This window comes from Hyla sarda, chromosome 2 (assembly GCF_029499605.1).
Source record: "Hyla sarda isolate aHylSar1 chromosome 2, aHylSar1.hap1, whole genome shotgun sequence".
Classification (NCBI taxonomy): domain Eukaryota; kingdom Metazoa; phylum Chordata; class Amphibia; order Anura; family Hylidae; genus Hyla; species Hyla sarda.
Window position 1 is genome coordinate 55,119,339 of NC_079190.1, and position 20,944 is coordinate 55,140,282.

Genomic DNA, 20,944 nt, shown 5'->3' on the forward strand with positions numbered 1-20,944 from the left:
TGTAAAAATAAAAGTTTAAAAAGTAAAAAAAAATTGAAAAACCCCTCCCCCAATAAAAACGTAAATTGTCCCATTTTCCCTATTTCACCCCCAAAAAGTGTTAAAAAATTATTTTATATACATATTTGGTATCGCCGCGTGTGTAAGTATCTGAAATATTAAAATAAATTGTTAATGATACCGTACGGTGAACGGCGTGAACGTAAAGAAAAAAAAAAAGTCCAAAATAGCAGTTTTTTTTAATAACATTTTATTCCAAAAAAAATGTATATAAAATCTATTAAAAGTTTTATATAAGCAAATATGGTATCAATAAAAAGTACAGATCACGGCGCAAAAAATGAGCCCTCATACCGCCGCTTATACGGAAAAATGAAAAAGTTATAGGTCTTCAAAATAGGGGGATCTTAAATGTACTAATTTGGTTAAAAAGTTTGTGATTATTTTTAAGCGCAACAATAATAGAAAAGTATGTTATCATGGGTATCATTTTAATCGTACTGACCCAAAGAATAAAGAACACCTCATTTTTACCGTAAATTGTACAGCGTGAAAACAAAACCTTCCAAAATTTGCTAAATTGCGTTTTTCTTTTTAATTTCCCCACACAAATAGTATTTTTTTGGTTGTGCCATACATTTATGGTAAAGTGAGTGATGTCATTACAAGGGACAACTGGTCGCGCAAAAAAACAAGCCCTCATACTAGTCTGTGGATGAAAATATAAGAGTTATGATTCTTTGAAAGTGAGGAAAAAACAAAAAAGTTAAAAATAAAATTGTCTGCCTCCTTAAGGCCCAAATGTACTGAGCCCTTAAGGGGTTAAGAATATGAGGGAAAACACTAAATACATTTTATATGGAAATGACAAACAGAAACGAAAAGAACACACTAATTTAGTGTTTTCCCACCAGGGTCCCCCAGCTGTTGCAAAACTACAACTCCCAGCATGCCTGGACAGCCGAAGGCTGCCCGGGCATGCTGGGAGTTGTAGTTTTGCAACAGCTGGGGTCACCCTGTTTGGGAAACACTGCACTTTATAATAATAATCGAGGGCCAAAGAGATAATAAACCACATGATAATAAACCACAGCAGTCAGCGGCATCAAAACTACAAATCGGTGATAACAGAGTACAACAGGATGTATCCAGCTTTACGCCAGAGCTCGCTTTACGGTCAGTACAGGACTTCACTACAACTGAACGGCGTGACGTCACTGCATGACAGCGACTACAGATAACGCGCCACTTCGAAGGTTACAATACTAGCTCCGCCCCCTACGCATTTACGCAAGCAGTATTGACGCGCGCACGTGTACCTTAGCACGCAACGTCCTGCTTCTTGCGCATGCGCTTTAGAGCTCGAGAGTGATTTTGCGTTCCGGGCACTGAATGGGAATCAGCGACTTATAACCGGAGAAGCTATCGTCATTATGGTGAGCGATGTGCGGTATCACCGGCACCTTGTCACTATGTACCGGGATGTAGGAGCCGTGTGAGGAGAATACATCTCTCCTGCTTGCTTTCGGTTTCTCTTTTGCCGGGCACTGTCTTGCTGTGTCACCGGCCTCCCGCCTGGTACTGGCTGAGGAGCCTATAACCTGTGCATGCAGCGGAGGTAGTGTGAGGGTCTTTGGGATCCGTAGTGTGATCTCTACCTCTCTAGAGGGGTTTGTGTGTTGTTTGAGGAACCATAAGGTGACACTATAGAAGGGTCTGCTCACTAGTGAAGGGCTCAGCCTAACTGGTGTTAGTAAAAAGTATGTGCACCCCTTAAAGAGTAGCTCCAACCATCTATTTTTTTTTCTGTCCCTGCCTATTGCCCATCTATTCCTAACCCCCTCCCTGCCTTTAATTTTTTTTTAACATATTAAAAATGCCTTTTGTCTGCCTGGTCGTGTGCTCACTACCAGGCAGACTTCCCCAGCAGGCACAACGTCACTGATGCCTGCTGGGGGGGCACACTTCCGCCCTTAGTTCACCTATTCAATGTACCTTCAGCTGTTTCCCCATTACAACTCCCAGCTTGCCCTGACATCTATTGGTTGTCAGGGCATGCTGGGAGTTGTAGGGGGGGAAACAACTGGAAGCATACTGTATAGGTGAACACCGTATCTGTGATGGCTGCACATCCCGCTCCCCGCCGCGCAACCCACTCACCCCCCCCCCCTTAGTTCACCTATTCAGTGTACCCCCTCCCTGCTGCGCAGCCCGCAACCCCCCGGCCCCTTTGCGCCACTCCGGTCAACCCACTCCCTCCTTAGTTCACCTATTCAGGGTACCTCCAGCAGTTTCCCCATTACAACTCCCAGCTTGCCCTGACATCTATTGACTAGTGGGGAAACTGGAGGCATACTGTTTAGGTGAACACAGTATGTGTGATCGCAGCACATCCCGCTCCCCAGCCCGCAAACAAATATTTTACCTGTCTCCAGGGCCTGCGTGCGAGGCCAGGGAGCCTGCGCGCATCCTCTTCCTTCAAAGCGCTCACTCCCGCCTGTCTGACAGGCAGCGAGCGAGCGCAGCCTGACTGAATTTGGACCTATGCCGGGCCGGCATCGGTCCGAATTCAAGCGTGACGCCACGCCAGGCTGCAGCCGGCCACTAGGAGGGAGACCCCTAGTGGCTGGTTTTTAAATGTAAACGAATCTATTTTAATGAAAAAATAAATAAAATAAAAGTATATTAGAGATATGATGTAGTACAACAGATCAAAAAAAAATTGGTGACAGTGCCCATTTAACCCCTTAAGGACGCAGGACGTAAATGTACGTCCTGGTGAGGTGGTACTTAACGCACCAGGACGTACATTTACGTCCTGAGCATAACCGCGGGCATCGGAGCGATGCCCGTGTCATGCGCGGCTGATCCCGGCTGCTAATCGCAGCCAGGGACCCGCCGGCAATGGCCGACGCCCGCGATCTCGCGGGCGTCCGCCATTAACCCCTCAGGTGCCGGGATCAATACAGATCCCGGCATCTGCGGCAGTTCGCGATTAAAATGAACGATCGGATCGCCCGCAGCGCTGCTGCGGGGATCCGATCATTCATAACGCCGCACGGAGGTCCCCTCTCCTTCCTCCGTGCGGCTCCCGGCGTCTCCTGCTCTGGTCTGTGATCGAGCAGACCAGAGCAGGAGATGACCGATAATACTGATCTGTTCTATGTCCTATACATAGAACAGATCAGTATTAGCAATCATGGTATTGCTATGAATAGTCCCCTATGGGGACTATTCAAGTGTAAAAAAAAAAATGTAAAAGTAAAAGTAAAAAAAAAGGGAAAAATCCCCTCCCCCAATAAAAAAGTAAAACGTCCGTTTTTTCCTATTTTACCCCCAAAAAGCGTAAAAACATTTTTTATAGACATATTTGGTATCGCCGCGTGCGTAAATGTCCGAACTATTAAAATAAAATGTTAATGATCCCGTACGGTGAACGGCGTGAACGAGAAAAAATTTAAAAAGTCCAAAATTCCTACTTTTTTAATACATTTTATTTAAAAAAAAATTATAAAAAATGTATTAAAAGTTTTTTATATACAAATGTGGTATCAAAAAAAAGTACAGATCATGGCGCAAAAAATGAGCCCCCATACCGCCACTTATACGGAAAAATAAAAAAGTTATAGGTCATCAAAATAAAGGGATTATAAACGTACTAATTTGGTTAAAAAGTTTGTGATTTTTTTTAAGCGCAACAATAATATAAAAGTATATAATAATGGGTATCATTTTAATCGTATTGACCCTCAATATAATAAAGAACACATGTCATTTTTACCAGAAATTGTACGGCGTGAAAACAAAACCTTCCAAAATTAGCAAAATTGCGTTTTTCGTTTTAATTTCCCCACAAAAAGTGTTTTTTGGTTGCGCCATACATTTTATGATATGAGTGATGTCATTACAAAGGACAACTGGTCGCGCAAAAAACAAGCCCTCATACTAGTCTGTGGATGAAAATATAAAAGAGTTATGATTTTTAGAAGGCGAGGAGGAAAAAATGAAAACGTAAAAATTAAATTGTCTGAGTCCTTAAGGCCAAAATGGGCTGAGTCCTTAAGGGATTAAAGGGGTAGTCCGGGGAATTGAACCTTTTAGACACTTATCCGGGGGCTAGGAGATAAGTGTCTGATCATTGGGGGGGGGGGGGGGGGGGTTCGACTGCTAGGATCCCTCGCTGTCTCCAAAATGGGTCCAGGCTACTTACATGTCCTCAAAACAAAAAGAACCCCCCTCCACTTCCTGGAGGAACACAAGTAACATCTCACTCAGCAAATCGCCAACCGCAGCCATGTCCCACCTCAGCCAGTGATTGGCTGAGCAGGCAGTCACTTGTGTCAGTTCAGGAAGGTGGGGAATGGAGTGCGCTGAGGACGGGTAAGTAGCTGGGGCTCCGTACAGGAAATTTGGGGGGATGCAGTGAGGGTTGGAGCAGAGAGATGACGCTGGCAATACCCGGGCTGTCAGTTGTGCTGAAGAGGCATGATTACAGCCTGAGAAGACGGGACTAGGTAAGTATAACTTAGATGTGAACAATTGCTGCCGGTGATAGGCTGCAGCGCCGTGTGACGTCCTGGGCTAAGGGAAGTAGGTAGTAGACAGCCCGGCCGACTGATCAGCTGTTGCAGAGCTCCGGGGGAACGTAGGAAGGTAAGTGAAGTTTGTTTTCTCTTTTTTTTTTTTTTTTTTTTTTTTTTTTTTTTTTTTTTGGTAGCCTGGGCAGGGTGGAATAAGAATTGTCTGCACCAGACATCTCCTTTAAATTTGGCAAACCAACCCTGGTAACAAAGTCTTTTTGGTCCTAACAACAAGATAATTTCGATCAGGGGGTGTGGTTATCTCTCTGAGCAGTGTAAAATCCAGCTTTCACCAGTATGAGCTGGAGCCCTGTGAGATCCAGACAGTTTGCCGTCGTTTCAGAAGAGGAACATTTCCATGAACACTGACAAACAATACAAGGTGTTAAGAAATTATTTATATGCAAAATTATTTCTATTTGGTCATTTTATGAACTTATTTTTTGTGTATTAGCACCATATAGGTTTCACGTGGCTGCTTTAGGGTTATAAATAGCATGCACTTTGGGCACAAAGCTTTGCTAATGTGAAAAAAAATAAATGTTTTGGCATAAAAATTGAGTTTCTTTTTGTGTACTTGTAACACTTTAGGTTCCACATGGCTGCATTAGAGTTATATAAAGCATGCACTTATATAAAGCATGCACTTTAGGCACAAACTTTTGCAAATGTAAAAATGTTTGTGCAGACATCAAGTCATGACATGGGAGGGGGAGGAAAGGAGCAAGTTTGTCATGGTCCTGAAGAAATGCCCCGAACCTTCAGGAGGTCTGCAAGGAGAGGGGGCGTAGTATTACATAGATCAAAAGGTATTTAATATATAAAACTGTGCATGGTCCCACAGAAGTGTATGGCGAGCTTTACTTTTTTCCAGCGTCCTTTTGTGCTCTAAACTTGGTCTTATGAATGAATTCTTATGCTGCCGTACATTTAAAATATTGTATATTATATGATCATACATTCATATCAGTCTTATTTGTTTTCCAGAACTCCAAGGCTCTTTCCTCACAGCTGAAGGACAGTGTCCCAATCGCTGAGCTCTCTACTGAGTATGGTGGATATGGAGTTCAGGATACTCTCCGAGCTGGGTATGAGAATCGCACTTTACCATGCATGTGTCTAATCCTTATACCAGCATTAGGGTTAAAAATATTGACAACCTATAATTCGGTGCACATGGAGAAGAGGAGGATTTGTGAGGGGGAGATCACTTTTAGGATTTGTTTCCTCCAGATAACCACAGTAGGGTTACAGGTTGAACTTGAATGACTCTTGTCTTTTTTTTTCAACCTTATGGACAATGTAGCTATTCAATTTGATGGGGTTTGCAAAGGAAAACTCCAGCCACAATTAAACCAACTGATGGGACACCCCGCGCACTCTGGAATGGGGCCCAGCTCTCATTGTGGAGCGTGTGCAGTAGGAGGCACGTGCACCATTTATTTCTATTAGAGTGCCAAAAAGACCAGAGTACAGCACTCCGGCATCATCGCTGCTCCCATAGAAATAAATGGAGCCTGTGACATCTACCGGTAGACAACACGTGGTCCTCACGGAGAGCCGGGAACCTGTTCAGGAGATAACAGGGGACCCAGCAGTCGGACCCTTGCGATCAGCTACTTATCCTGTGAATAAGGGATAAGTTAATTGTGGCTGCAGTTCTCCTCCTCCTCCTTTAAAGGGGTACTCCACCCCTGGCATCTTATCCCCTATCCTATCCCGCTGCTGGGGACCCCGGGGATCGCCGCTGCGGCACCTCGCCATCATTACTGCACAGAGCGAGTTCGCTCTGTGAGTAATAACGGGCGATACAGGGGCCGGAGCAGTGTGATGTCATGGCTCCGCCCCTCATGACATCACGGCCCGTCCCCTTGATGCAAGTCTATGGCAGGGGGCGTGACGACCGCCGCGCCCCCTCCCATAGACTTGTATTGACGGGGCGGGTCGTGACGTCACGAGGGGCGGAGCCGTAATGATGCTCCGGCCCCTGTATTGCCCGTCATTACGTGCAGAGCGATCTCGCTCTGCGCAGTAATGATAGCGGGGTGCTGCAGCAGAGATCCCCGGGGTCCCCAGCAGCGGGATCCCGGCGATCTGACATCTTATCCCCTATCCTTTGGATAGGGCATAAGATGTCTAGGGGCGGAGTACCCCTTTAATGGAACTGACCAGCAATACCACATAACCTACAGATGAGCAGTGCTGTTTCTGGAGGAGAGCAGCTATATTTTTAATCCTTGATAACCTTTTTAACCCCTATACCACACAGGGTCTACCTGTAACCCCCTTGGTCGCCTTTTCTTACACATACGTCTTTAAGTGTTTAGTGTCTATAAAAGGAGTTGTGTCCACTTCATAGGTGGTGAGTTACAGGCGCTCTCGCTGCTAATGACTGGCAATGGCGGTCTTGTGCCAGGTCTACCACTGGATCATCGCTCCTTTGATACAGCATGGCAGAGTTAGGCTATATCAGTAGAGTGAATGCAGTCCAGTTATTGCATATAACGGTTCCCTATGGAAACATAAAAAACGTAAAATAAATAATTTAAAAAATGATTTTTAAACTGATATAAAAGTGCCTCCCCTAAAAAAATAAAAAAAAATGTAAATCATTAACCATTTTACAATAAATTAGTAAATATAAACTTATTTAGTATCGCCGCATGCAGAATTGTCCGAGCTGTTAAAATATAATCATGATCCTGCACGGTAAACTGTGTAAATGTAAAGAGGGGGAAAAAACAACCCAGAAATGCAGTTTTTGGGTCACATTATATATCAGAAAAACAGTTCATATCTTGTTTTGTTTTTATTGCAGATTTACCAGCGTGCAGAGTGAACTCTTACCAAGTCATCCCTTAGAAATGTCAGAGAAAAATGTAAGTATCAGCAGAAAGACAGGAAAACAGCTCATTGTGTGTTCAGATCTACCTCTGAATTGATTATAAGGCCATGTTCACACAGCGGAATGTCCGCAGGAATATTCCGCACGGCCATTCTGCTGCAGCAGGGTCCCATTGATTTCAGTGGGATTCTGCTGTGCACACAGCAACATTTCCGAGGCAGATGTTTTACAGAAGTCTCAATTTCGGAGTCCACAGAAAGAATAGACATGTCTATTCTTTCCGTGGGGTCCGCATAGAAATGCTTTGCCGTCTGACAGTGCCTTTCCGAGTGGTCCTAGCACCCGCCGGATCATTCAGAGTCACATTCCACCCGGAAAACGCACATTGTTGGCACATGTATTAGCAGCAGGGCCAGTTGAGCAGAGTAGGACAACATTGCTCAAGGAGAAATTTATTGTGAGATTACATAGAAGTAAATATGGTGCAAGATAGAACTATTTCCTTGTGTGCTAACATTGGTGGAAACTAATGAAGATATACTAGCTGTGTAGAGTAACCACAAGTTATTGAATTACATAGAAGTAAAACCTCACACGGAGTCTAGATAGTTTTACAGTATGAATAGGAATTGTACACATGAAATGTGTGGAGGCATATGTAGAAGCAATGGCCCCCACTGCGGTATCTCAATTACTATTGCTGTAGTTTAACACTTGTGAACTATAGCTTCCATGTTGAACTAAGGTAAGGGTGACCAATAGAGATGAGCAAACTTAAAGTAAATTCGATTCATCACGAACTTCTCGGCTCGGCAGTTGATGTCTTTTCCTGCATAAATTAGTTCAGCTTTCAGGTGTTCCTGTGGGCTGGAAAAGGTGGATACAGTCATAGGAAAGAGCCTCCTAGGACTGTATCCACCTTTTCCAGCCCACAGGAACACCTGAAAGCTGAACTAATTTATGCAGGAAAAGTCATCAACTGCCAAGCCGAGAAGTTCGTGACGAATCGAATTTACTGTAAGTTCGCTCATCTCTAGTGACCAACATACAGCTCTCTAAATGTTGCAAAACTACAACTAACAACATGCCCGGACCATGCTGGGAGTTGTAGTTTTGCTGCAAGCCGCAGGTTGGACTCACACAAATAGGGCCTCCGTGATCTATCGAGACACCCGATCCACTAAACAAAACAGTCATTAAAGGGTTACTCCGGCGCTAAACATCTTATCCCCTATCTAAAGGATAGGAGATAAGATGTTAGATCTCGGAGATCCCACGCCGTGGCCGCCACGCCCCCACCCATAGACTTGCGTCGAGGGGGTGGGGTGTGATGTCACAAGGGGGCAGAGCAGTCATGTCATGATACTCTGTCCCTTGCTCAGCCCGTCATCAGCCATAGAGTGATCCTCGCTCTGTGCAGCTGAAAAACGGGGGTCCTGCAGGAGAGATCGCAGGGGTCCCCAGCGTTGGGATCCCCGCAAGTTAATATCTTATCCCCTGTCCTTTTGATGGGGGATAAGATGTTTAGCGTGGGAGAACCCCTTTAAAGAGGTGGTCCAGAAATAGAAAAAAAGCCAGAACTAATCTTTCAAAAAAAAAAAAAAGCACCACCTTTGTCCTCAGGTTGTGTGTGGTATTGCAGCTCAGTTTCCCTAACGTGAATGGAGACAAGTTGCAATACCACACACAAACTGAGGACAGGAGTGGCGCTAAGAAATTAGCTCTGGTTTTCTATTCCTGGACAACTTTTTTTTGTTTTTGTCACCTAGGATAGCACTGGAATCGTGTTTATACAAAATCCATGGAGGGGGTCATCCACAATTACTCTGCTGAACATTAAGACTAGGGATCGACCAATATCGTTTTTTTAGGGCCTATACCGATAATCTGTGGAGGTTAGGGCCGATAGCCGATAACTTATACCGATATTCTGGTAAGTTATCGGCTATTTATCCCCCCGCGACACCGCTGCAGATCATTGATTTAAATCTGGCGCTTTAAATCAATGCACTGCAGTGGCTTTTGCGGTGCCAGAGACCGCCGTCGCCACCCGCTTCTCTCCTCCTGCCTGTCCGGGGGTCCTGAGACCTATCACTGCCACCGCTCCCCCCCCCCCCCCCCCGACCCGCCTCACCGCAACCGCCCCGGCCCCATTGCCTCCCCCATCCCCGGTTTTATAATTACCTGTTCCCGGGGTCCACTCTACAACTGGCTCCGGTGGCGTCCTCCTGAACTGTCACTGTGCGCACTGACGGTGATGTCACTGCGCACAGCGTAACGCAGGACGCAGCAAGAGCAAGAAGTAACGTGGGCCCCGGGAACAGGTAATTATAAAACTGGGGATGGGGGAGGCAATGGGGCCGGGGGGGTGCGGTGGGGGGTGCGACGCGGTGCGGTGGGTGCTGGGGGCGGGGCATTATCGGCAAGGTAATTGCCGATACCGATAATGCCCAAAATCGTGATTATCGGCCATACCGATAATCGGTCGATCCCTAATTAAGACGCCACCAATAGTTGGACGCCTCACATGGTCTAAACAGTGACTTCTTGTAGCCCTTTTAGCTCAGTGGTCGGCACAGTCACTTTGCAGCTGTGGGGTCCTGGGTTTAAGTCGAACCAAGGAAAACATCAATGTATGTTATCTCCATGTTTTGGTGGGGTTCCTCCAGCTTCTCTCCCACATAGTGATAGTTTAATAGACTTCTAATGTCCTAGCATGTGTGTCAGATATAGGGAAATTAGGTGACAAGCCCCAGTGGGGACAGGAACTCGTGTAAAGGTTGACAGCCATTATGGCAGTGTTTTCTAAACAGTGTGCCTCGAAGTATGCCTGGACAGCCAAAAGCTGTTCGGACATGCTGAGCGCTGTAGATTTGCAACAGCAGGAGATACACACTGTTTGGAAAACACTGCGTTACAGTACTGTAAAATTTTCAACTAAGAAATCCTTATGTGTATCTTTGTTGTTTTTGTATAGTTCCAGATCAACCAAGAGAAAGTCAATTTCTCTAGTCTAAGAAACATCCAAGGCTTACATGCTCCCTTGAAGCTGCAGATGGAATTAAAAGCAGCAAAGCAGGTAAGTTTTTAAAGGGGTACTCTGCCCCTAGACATGTTATTCCCTATCCAAATAGGGGGATAACATGTCTGATCGCAGATCGCTGTGACACCCCCACGATCTCCGGGCCGCTATTCATATCTATGGGAGGAGACGTGACAGCAGTGTACTAGCAGTCATGCCCCCTCCTATAGACATGAATGGAGGGGGTGTGACATCAAGAACACTGAAGCCCCAAGCTCCCGTGTTCAGAACGCCGCAGTGCTGGCCCAGAGATCGCCGTCGGTCCCTCGGCCGGACCCCCCACGATCAGATATGTTATCCCCTATCCTTTGGATAGAGAGTGTCTAGGGGCAGAGTATCCTTTTAATATGTAGATATTTATTGAGGTATAGAGATAAATGTGAATAGCTTTTTATGATGACTGTTGACCCCTGGAGGGGTTGTTAAGTAAACACACAGGAAAGGCGTAGATAGCTGATGGCAGGAGAGTCCCAGCTCTCAGTGAGGAGACCAGAGTAAATCATACGGGCATCTCTGACGCTCCCATAGAAATGAATGGAGCATGTGGCGTCTACTGCTTCTCCTCAATTAGAGCCAAGGTCCCGTTATGAAGATTACGGAGGGTCCAAGCTGTCAGATCCCCCACGATCAGCTACTTCCTATGAGTAGGGGATAAGAGAGTTTTCCCCACAATAGTTTCGCCCCCGATTACCCTTCCTGTGAATAGGGGATAAGATAGTTTTCACCGGATAACCCCTTTAAGCATGTCTATATGGAGCTCTCAAGAAATGCTCTGATTTCTAGATTTGTTTCTAAACCAGAATATCCTTTTAAAATGTGATTACTTTCTTACGGGTGTTATCTCCTATCCACAGTATAGGGGATACCCTACTGATTTATGGGGGACAAAATAGAGGCCAGTTGCTCTTTGAATAAATAGAGCAGCTGTGTGTGCGCTCAGCCACTAGTCCCTATTCATTCTCTTTGACTTCCTTCTCAGTGCCTGTATGTTTAGAGAATGAATGGAGGATTGGCTGAGCATGCACACTGTGGCTCCATTCACTCCAATTTGCCTCCGATTTGAAAGCTTCTTACTTTTATTTTTCAATGTTATAGACTTGATAAATATGCAGTTAAAGTAATTATATACAGTGATCCCTCAACATACGATAGTAATAATCGTTCCAAATGAACCATCGTTACTTTAATTTATGGTATGTTGAGGGATCCGTGCAATAATAATATACAAAGTTATACTCATGTGCCCCTGCCGCTCCGGACAGTCATCGCTCTCCATCGCCCGTCATCACGTCCCCGAGGTGTCCCCGCCACTCTGGACCGTCACCGCTGCCCTGGATCGTCGCTGTCCATTGCCGCCATCATGTCGCTGCGCACGCTGCTCCTATTGGATGACTGGACGGTGTGCGCAACGACGTGATGACAACGGAGAGTGACTGCTATGGAGCGGAGCATGAAGAGGACAGTCCGGAGTGGCGGGGACAGGTGAGTGACACATTAAATGGGGCACATTAAAAGGCCATCCGGTGGCAGCTGAAGCAGTCTGTGCTGACGGATAGCCGTTTATGCGATGGCCCTGACATACAAAAGCATCATATGTTGATGATGCTTTCAACATGCGATGGCCTCTGAGAAGCCATCATATGTTGAAATGATCGTATGGCAGGGCCATCGTAGGTCGGGGGATCACTGTATATAATTTAGTGTACAATGAGTAAAATGCTTTTAGTTAAAATAACCAAAACCACTGACCAGTACAAGCATATACAGTAACAAAAATCAGGAGGTTCCTAGCAATATCCTACTGGCTAATGATGAGTACTGTGGACTCTCAAAACTTGAGTAGATATATACATAAAACACAAACAACATAACATAGAAACAGATACAAGCATGTCTACTGTAAGGAAGGAACTCCGAACAGAGCTGGGAATTTTAAAGATGGTAGGGCCGTAATCTATCCCTATCACACCCTTCAAAAGCCATAATCTGACAGTGTTTCCTAACCAGGGTGCCTCTAGCTGTTGCAAAACTACAACTCCCATCATGCCCGGACAGCCATAGGCTGTCCGGGCATGCTGGGAGTTGTAGTTTTGCAACTGCTGGAGGCCCCTGTTTGGGGAAATGCTTATGTAATGTGTCAATTTGTTTTCCAAATCAGTAACAGTTCATCAGGGGATCAACAAAAGGACAGGCGAATATCAAATAGAAGTACAAAATGCAAAAGAATGGCCCAGATGTAACACATGCCACCATAGAAGGGAAAGGAAATAGCAATAATATCTGGGCCCCCATGGGAGACACGATCACAGAACACACACTGATAATCCTCTATTATGTGAAATATACAATGTTCTGGCTTCCTCATCAAGGATTTTATAGCAGTGAATACTACACATCCTTCCCTGTTTTTCTCATTTCCAATTCTATTATTTGAGCCTCTGGTTACTGCATTGACGGTGATTTTTTTTTTTTTTTGTCTCTGGTAGATTCAGCGTCTTCCATTCCTGCAGAGCTCTAACATCGCTCTGGACACCTTGAGAGGGAACGACGAATGTATCGGCTTTGAAGATATTCTCAATGGTAAAAATTCTCATGTTCTATTACTGGGACCAGGTGTACAAACTTCATGTGAAAAATGTCCAACTTATGGTTAAACTTTGGTGGTGGTGGGTTGTTGTTGTTGTGGGGGTGGTGGTTATTTCCTCCAGTTAATAATATACAGTGGTCCCTCGAGTTAGATCATTAATTGGTTCCAGGACGACCATTGTATGTTGAGACCATAACTCTATGGAAACCTGATAATTGGTTCCAAAGCCCCAAAATGTCATCCAAAAATAGGAAAAAGTGAGGATTAAAGAAAAATAATTAGATAACTAATACAGATAAAACAAGTCCTTACATATAAAAGAAATATCTTCTGGGAGCTGTAATCACTGTCTATGTAGAGGACAGGAGCTTCTTCAGGGTCCTGTACAGTACACAGTGTCCTAAAAAAGTAACATGGAGCCGTCGTCACCTGGTGTCCAAAGGAGCAGCTAACTGTGGCCACCCTGTACTGTAGGGGGCGTTTCACAGATCTGCACTGTCTGTACATTGTATGGTGAGTCTGGTTTCAAGTTACAATGGTCCAGAAAAGACCATTGTATGGTAAAAATATTGTATGTTGAGGCCATTGTAAGTTGAGGGATCACTGTACTGTAGATATGCTGACAGCTGTATCTAAATGGTATTTTAAAATATCATTGGTATAGTGTTTTGGGTTGTAAGGGGGGGGGGTGCGACGATCCTATCACAGCAACCGAATGGGGTTACCTTCCCTTTTTATGGCTGCTGACATCAATTGCCCACATCCAGAAATGTGGGGGCCAGAGGGTGATAAACCAGTGAGTAGGGAGAGTCCCGTAAAGGAAATTGCGGTGGGCCCCAGCAGTCAGAATCAGACACTTATTCCCTGTCCTGTGGATAGTAGTAGGAGGATAAGAAAAGACAAGAGAAACAGCTCTCTGATAGTGCAGTAGGTTTAAAAATGAAGAGTAAATGAGCAATGCCGCTTACCTTGCGGGGTTGTGCTGTCGGCAGGCACAACTCTGTTTAGCGCTTTGAAAAGTAGCGGCACGGTCTGGGAGCCGCCGGTCGTCGGTACCGCACGCGGTGGTCGAGAACATAGCAGGAGGTGGTGCGGGAGTCCCTGGCGGGGGTTGTCCCAAAGGTCCAGGTTGCGGGAGTGGCGCTGCACCAGGAGGTGGAAGAAATGGACGTAGGCAGTGGAATTGTGGAAACCATTTTTATTTGCCGAAGTGCGAGTGATCCAAAGGCAAACAGGTTCTCACAATGATCTTGGCAAGCTGGACAACACGTCAGGTCCGCTATCACAGGGGTTATGAAATGTATTTATACAGTAGTTGGGTTGGATAAATGTTAAAAATTTTGGTGAGCTTGACAGCGATCAACTTTAAACGCTGCGGAAATGCTCGCTATTAGCCATGGGTACCGGCCGTTGTTAGAGGCTGGGCCCGACCCGCTGTTAGCATACAGGTATGCCCTGTGTCCTTAAGGGGTTAATAGTTGTCTTCCAGAGCCCTGCCCGTGTTTCTGTATGTAGCGGTGTCTATAGCTCACCGGCTTCCATTTGTATTTTGCAGATCCTGCTCAGTGCGAGATGATGGGAGAGCCGCACATGATGATGGAGCACAAGTTTGGCCTGTTATAATAAATTATTTCAGCTACTTGAATTCAATGTTCTGATTCTTTTGTAAAAATCTGTGGACTGTTTTGTAATCTTTTATTTTAAGCTGCATAACAAAGTTTTAGAGTATTATTCAGCCTTTTTTTGATTTGCTGACACAACTGCAGAGTAAAAAAAAAAAATGCTTCAAAATCTCTGGTCTCTTGTTACATTAAACATGTAATTCATTGTAGATGGCGAAATCACTGGCTAAACCGGTCTATTGTGTAGGCTTATCTGCTGCAGATCATTACCTGACAAATCTTTTCATTGCTGCACCTTTTTGTGCCTGTTTATTCATATCAATATAATATTTCTACCAATATACAGTATCTTACTGTGAAATCGTAACAGTGTTTCCCATCCAGGGTACCTCTAGCTGTTGCAAAAACAACTCCCAGCATGCATGTGGTTTTGCATCAGCTAGAGGCATCCTGTTGGGAAACACTGCCTTACAAGGTAAATAAAATGCACAGAGCCACAGGAATAGTCTACGGTATGGCTAGGTTCACACTGAGAATCTCCAACCGGAGACTGAGTGAGGCCAGTGGCAACTTGAATCAGTCAGCGCTAGGACCGTGCGTATCTTTCTGTCCCTACAGACGGCAATGTCTGTTGGGCAGATCCATGCTGAAGAATATACGAGAACATTCTTTTGGCAGCGGAACGGCCACCTTTAAAAATTTAGTAGTGTGCACTGTGCAGCAGAATCCCATTGCCGACAATGGAACTCTGCTGCACTGCAATTTCCGACTTAAATTATAGATGGAAATTCCATAGTGTTAACCCAGCCCAAGTTCACCCTCCCACCCACACCCCCGGGTGAGCCAATAATAACAAGCTATTCTTATAGGCTGGGTTCACTCAATTTTTCTTTTGAAACACAGATGCAAATACAAATGAAAACTTTTCCATTTTATGTATATATAATTTTTTTTTTCTGTCAATTTCACTCCTGGTTTTGGCTAAACTATACCGACAAAAAATTAGCTCAAAATACTTGTTGATGAAAAATAGCACAGCATATTATAAAAATATGTATGTTGTACAAAATTTGTAAAAAATAAAAAATTAAGAATAATCACCTTTTTTAGAATATTAAATGATATATCATAGCTGCCCGCTAACCCCTCCCCCCCCCCCCCTGAAAAAGAAAAACCCATAAAGGGCCAAGCAGAGGGGAAAAAAAGAAAAACCTCCTATTTAATTAAAATGATAAACCCCCCCCCCCCCCCTTACCATCTGTATAGTTTCCCCTTTATATGTATTTTCCTGAATGGGCTTGTCTTGTAATACCCGCATTCCTTGAAAAAACGTCCACTAGGTGGCTCTTTTCTGTTCCCTGCCACAATTAATAGAGAGTTCTGGAGTCCAAACTCAGGAAGTACTTCTCACTGAGCTTGATTGACAGCTGCAGAGAAAGTGAAAGCTCCACAGGTTCTCACAGAAAGCTGCAGAGAAAGTGAAAGCTCCACAGGTTCTCACAGAAAGCTGCACAGACTGAAAGCTGCAGGAGAACCTCAGATAGCAACACAGACTGAAACATGCATAGAGCCTGAGGTCTTCTATTCATCACAGCACTGCAATCATGTGAGGGCGGAAGTGGTCCCTCAGCAAGCTTCAGTGATGTCATGCCTGCTGGGAAAATGGAAAAAGATTAAGTGTAAAAGAAAGGAGTGTGTGTTATGTAGAAGAAAGCTGTATTTTGCTTATGTGGGCTCACATTGTGAATCTTGTGTTAAGATTGTGGGGGATGTCTCCTGCCTTTACTATAAAAGCATGCAAGACGTAGTCAGAGAAGAGATTAGAGCATGTATGTCGGCTTGGTCATCCCAACAGCCAGGTGCTAGTAATAGAGTTGCTCTTGATCGCCTATCCTTGCTAATTACCTCAGATGAGATGGAATGTTTTGAGATGGAAGAAGAATAGGAGGATTCTGAGGGGTTGGATGAATGTCATAGTGGTGCTCTGTTTCCAACCAAGAATGTGGATGGCTTAGTCAGTGGTTAGAACAACAATGAAGTTGGAGGACAAGGTCGAGCCAATGTCAGTACAGGACCATATGTTTGAAGGTCTTACAACTTAGAAGATAATTGCTTTTCCAGTGCATGAATCCTTATCTTCTATTAAGTATGAGTGGCAGAAACCAGATAAAGTTTGCAGTTGTGCCAGGTTCTATCAAGAGGAAATATCCTTTTCAGGAGGAGGACTGTGCTAACTGGGACAGATCCACTAAAATTGATCTGCCTGTGGCTAAGAAAGTAGCCCTTCCATTTGAGGATACTGGTTCACTAAAGGAACCGATGGATAGAAGGGCGGATCCTTTCCTGAAAAAGACTTAGGAAGCAGCTGCTGGCTCCTTTAGACCCATGATTGCAACCACATCAGTAGCCAGATCTCTTGTGGTCTATTTGATCAATTGGAGGAGAAGATTAGAGATGGTACCCCAATGGCATCAATTTTTACTCTGGCAGTAGCTGCGGATTTTGTCTCCTACTCATCCGCAGATACTTTAAAGCTGTCTGCCAGAGCCTCTGCCTGTTCCAATTCTGCCAGGAGAGCCATATGGCTAAAAGAGTGGAAGGGGAACCTCACTTCTAAATCTAAGTTTTGTGCTATACCTTGTGAAGGTTCCTTTCTCTTTGGCAAGGAATTAGATCAGGTTTTAGAAAAAAGCTTCTGATAAGAAGAAAAGTTTCCCTTCTATCCCTTCCTTTCCTTCCCAGAACAAGAAGCCCTTTCAGGGGAGAGGGGAGGGGAGGGGTACTGATACTGATACCCTTGATACTGCCAAAAAGCCCGGTCAGCCATGACTGGTGGTTCCCAGTGGGAGGCAGGTTATCTGTAAGCCACTGGGTGTTATCAACAATAAAACCATGGTTTAAAAATGTATCTTTTTATGTCTCCCGACCTCCAGGTTTGTTCAAACAGATCTTCGAGCATTTCCAGAGAAACAAGCTGCCCTGGAGAAGGAAGTTTATTCCCTATTACAGATGGGAGTTCTGACTCAGGTTCCAGAAACAGAGAGGGGACCAGGATACTATTCAACCCTCTTTTTGATAAGGAAACCAAATGGCTCCTTCCGCACAATAATAAATCTGAAGTTACTGAATCGTTTCCTGAAATACAGAAAATTCTGTATGGAGACAATTCAGTCTGAACCTGAGTCAGAACTGTTTCATGGTCACCCTGGATCTGAGGGATGCAGACTTTAATGTCCCCATTTTCCAGGGTCACCAAAAGTATCTCAGGGTTGCAGTTTTCCTAGGGAATTCCTTGATGCGCCTGCAGTTTTGAGCTCTCCCCTTTGGTGTGTCCCAAGCACCCCAGGTTTTCACCAAGCTCATGGCGGAGGTGATGGCCCATGTGAGAGAACAAGACATTGGCATAGTCCCGTACCTGGACAATTTTCTCTTGGTGTCAGATTCAAGGGAGCTCTTGATACAACAGGTCCACAGAGTGCAAAAAATGTTGCTGAATCTAGGGTTAGAGTGAACTTGGAGAAATCCCATCTAGTTCCAAGTCAAGTATGTTCCTTCCTGCGGATAGGGCTAGATTCAACCCACCAAATATGCTTCCTTTCTCAGTCCAAGATAGTTCTGGTCCAGAAGAGAGTCTCCCAGTTCTTAGAGCAAAAGGAGATTTCAGTAAGATTAGCAATGTCAGTGCTGGGTCTTTTAACCTCCTGTATCCCAGCGGTTCGTTGTACCATTCATGGAGGTTACAAGAGCAAATTCTGAGCCAGTGGGACAGAGCCCAGAGCTCATTGGACAGTCAGACAGCCCTCTCAGACACAGTAAAAAGATCCCTTCTCTGGTGGTTAGACCAAAAAAAACTGGAAGTAGGGGTCCCCTGGATAAAAGAGAACGAGTTTATATTGACCCCTGATGCAAGCCCCTTGGATACACAGTGGGAGTCCCTATTTCTACAGGGTCAGTGGAGACGAGAGGTATCCAGGGAGTCTCAGAATTTGAGGGAATTAAAAGCTGTCCTGTTTGTCATATCTCAGTCCCTTCCCCTGGTTGCAGGAAAGGATCTAAAGATAATGACAGACAATTCCACGGTGGCAGCCTCCCTGGATCATCAAGGAAGAACCAGATCTCCCTCTCTCATGAGAACCTGTCACCACATCTTCAGACTGGCAGATTCATCTTAGTTCCTTATTTGCTCTCCACCTAAAGGGATCCCAAAACTGCATTGCGGACTACCTAAGCAGACACTGCCTGAACCAGGGTAAGTGGGAGTCAGATCAGTTGGTATTTTCTCAGATTTGCCAGCGTTGGGGAACCCCGCTGATAGATGTGTTCGTGTCCAAGTTAAACAGAAAACTGAAAATGTTGTATTTCCTGTCCCCGACAGACCATCCCTTGATGATAGATGCTTTATCCCAGTGTTGGGGCAGGGTTCTCCTTTATGCATTCCCTCCAGTCAGGCTGCTCCTGGGGGTCCTGAAGAAAACAAGAGAGGACAGGGCATTGGTTATAGTTATTGCCCCATTCTGGCCCCCGAGGGTTTGGTTCACGTGGTTAAGAAAGATGTCCATAGCAACCCCTTGGATCCTTCCGGAATCCCCGAGCTTTCTACGTCAGGGACCAGTATTGCAGGCCGAGACCTCCAATCTGATGGCATGGCTGTTGAAAGGGTGATCCTAGCTCAGAGGGGTCTTTCGGACCACGTGATCATGACCCTACTGGCGAGTAGGAAGAAGGTAACTTCTCAGATTTACTTAAGAACTTGGAAGGCTTATGGTAGATTTGTGCAGGAGCCTATTGATGTTCTTAGTTCCCCAAATATCTCCTAAGATTTTGGATTTCCTGCAGGCAGGTCTTGATAAAAAGCTTAGACCTAGCACTTTAAAAGTTCAGGTGTCTGCTCTCTTTGATTATAAATTAGCTGATCACCCATGGATAAAAAGGTTTCTAAAAGCATCAGTAAGGATGTCACCAGTAGTGAAATCATCTGTTCCCCCCTGGGACTTAACCCGATAACGACCATGGATGTCTATTCTCGTCCAATGGCCGTTACCGGGGTATGACGCGTGCTCCCGACTCAAGCCCGCGTCATACCGGCCGGCCCCCAGCTGATTCTTGTAGCTGGGGGCCGGCGTTAATAGCCGACATGCGGCGTTGGCCGCGGCCGGCTATTAACCCTTTAGATCGCCGCTGTCAAAGTTGACTGCGGCACCTAAAGGTGCCTGTATCCCGTCCCTGGTGGTCCAGTGGGGTGGATCGCCCCCCCCCCCCCCCGCAGCGTGATCGCGGCGGAGCGATCCACTACTGAGGTAGCCTGAGGGCTTACCTCTCCTTCACTGCCAGCTCCAGTGCTCTGAATGATACAGCCTGGCAGGGCCAGGCTTTATCAATCGAGCGCAGAGCACACAGATCATTGTGGTTTTATAAAACCTCAATGATCTGTATGAGGAATCTAATGATTCCTCCTAAAAGTCCCCTAAGGGGACTAAAAGTGTATAAAAAAAAAGTTTTAAAACACTCACATTAACCCCTTCCTTATTAAACCAAGTTTAAATCACCCCCTTTTCCCAAATTCCATATAAAAAATATGTAACCATAATAAAAATAAACATATGTGGTATCGCCGCGTGCGTAAATGTCTGCACTATAAAAATATATCGTTAATGAAACCGCATGGTCAATGGCGTACACGCAAAAAAATTCCAAAGTCCAAAATAGCCTATTTTTGGTCACTTTTCATACCATAAAAAAAGGAATAAAAAGTGATCAAGAAGTCCGATCAAAATAAAAATGATACAGATTAAAACTTCAGATCACGGCGCAAAAAATTAGCCCTCAAACCACCCTGTACGCGGAAAAATAAAAAAGTTATAGGGGTCAGAAGAGGACAATTTTAAATGTATTAATTTTCGTGCATGTAGTTATGATTTTTTTCCAGAAGTACGACAAAATCAAACCTATATAAGTAGGGTATCATTTTAATTGTATGGACCTACAAAATAAAGATAAAGTGTAATTTGTACCGAAAAATGTACAGAGTAGAAGCCCCTAAAATTTATAAAATGGTGTTTTTTCTTCAATTTTGTCGCACAATGATTTTTTTTTTACGTTTCGCTGTAAATTTTTTGGTAAAATGACTGATGTCATTACAAAGTAGAATTGGTGGCACAAAAAATAAGCCATCATATGGATATTTAGGTGCAAAATTGAAAGTGTTATGATTTTTAAAAGGTAAGGAGG

At 44.7% G+C, this 20,944-nt stretch overlaps 1 protein-coding gene across 1 annotated transcript; it reads left to right on the plus strand.

The window, feature by feature from the left end:
- Positions 1-1,285: 1,285 nt before the first annotated feature.
- POMP (proteasome maturation protein) lies at positions 1,286-14,739 on the plus strand. Its single transcript, XM_056561834.1, has 6 exons — positions 1,286-1,436; positions 5,568-5,668; positions 7,399-7,459; positions 10,403-10,504; positions 12,994-13,087; positions 14,650-14,739. Exons 1-6 carry the CDS (start codon positions 1,434-1,436, stop codon positions 14,715-14,717), a joined length of 429 nt encoding a protein of 142 aa, XP_056417809.1. The 5' UTR covers positions 1,286-1,433; the 3' UTR covers positions 14,718-14,739.
- The last annotated feature ends 6,205 nt before the right edge of the window (positions 14,740-20,944 follow it).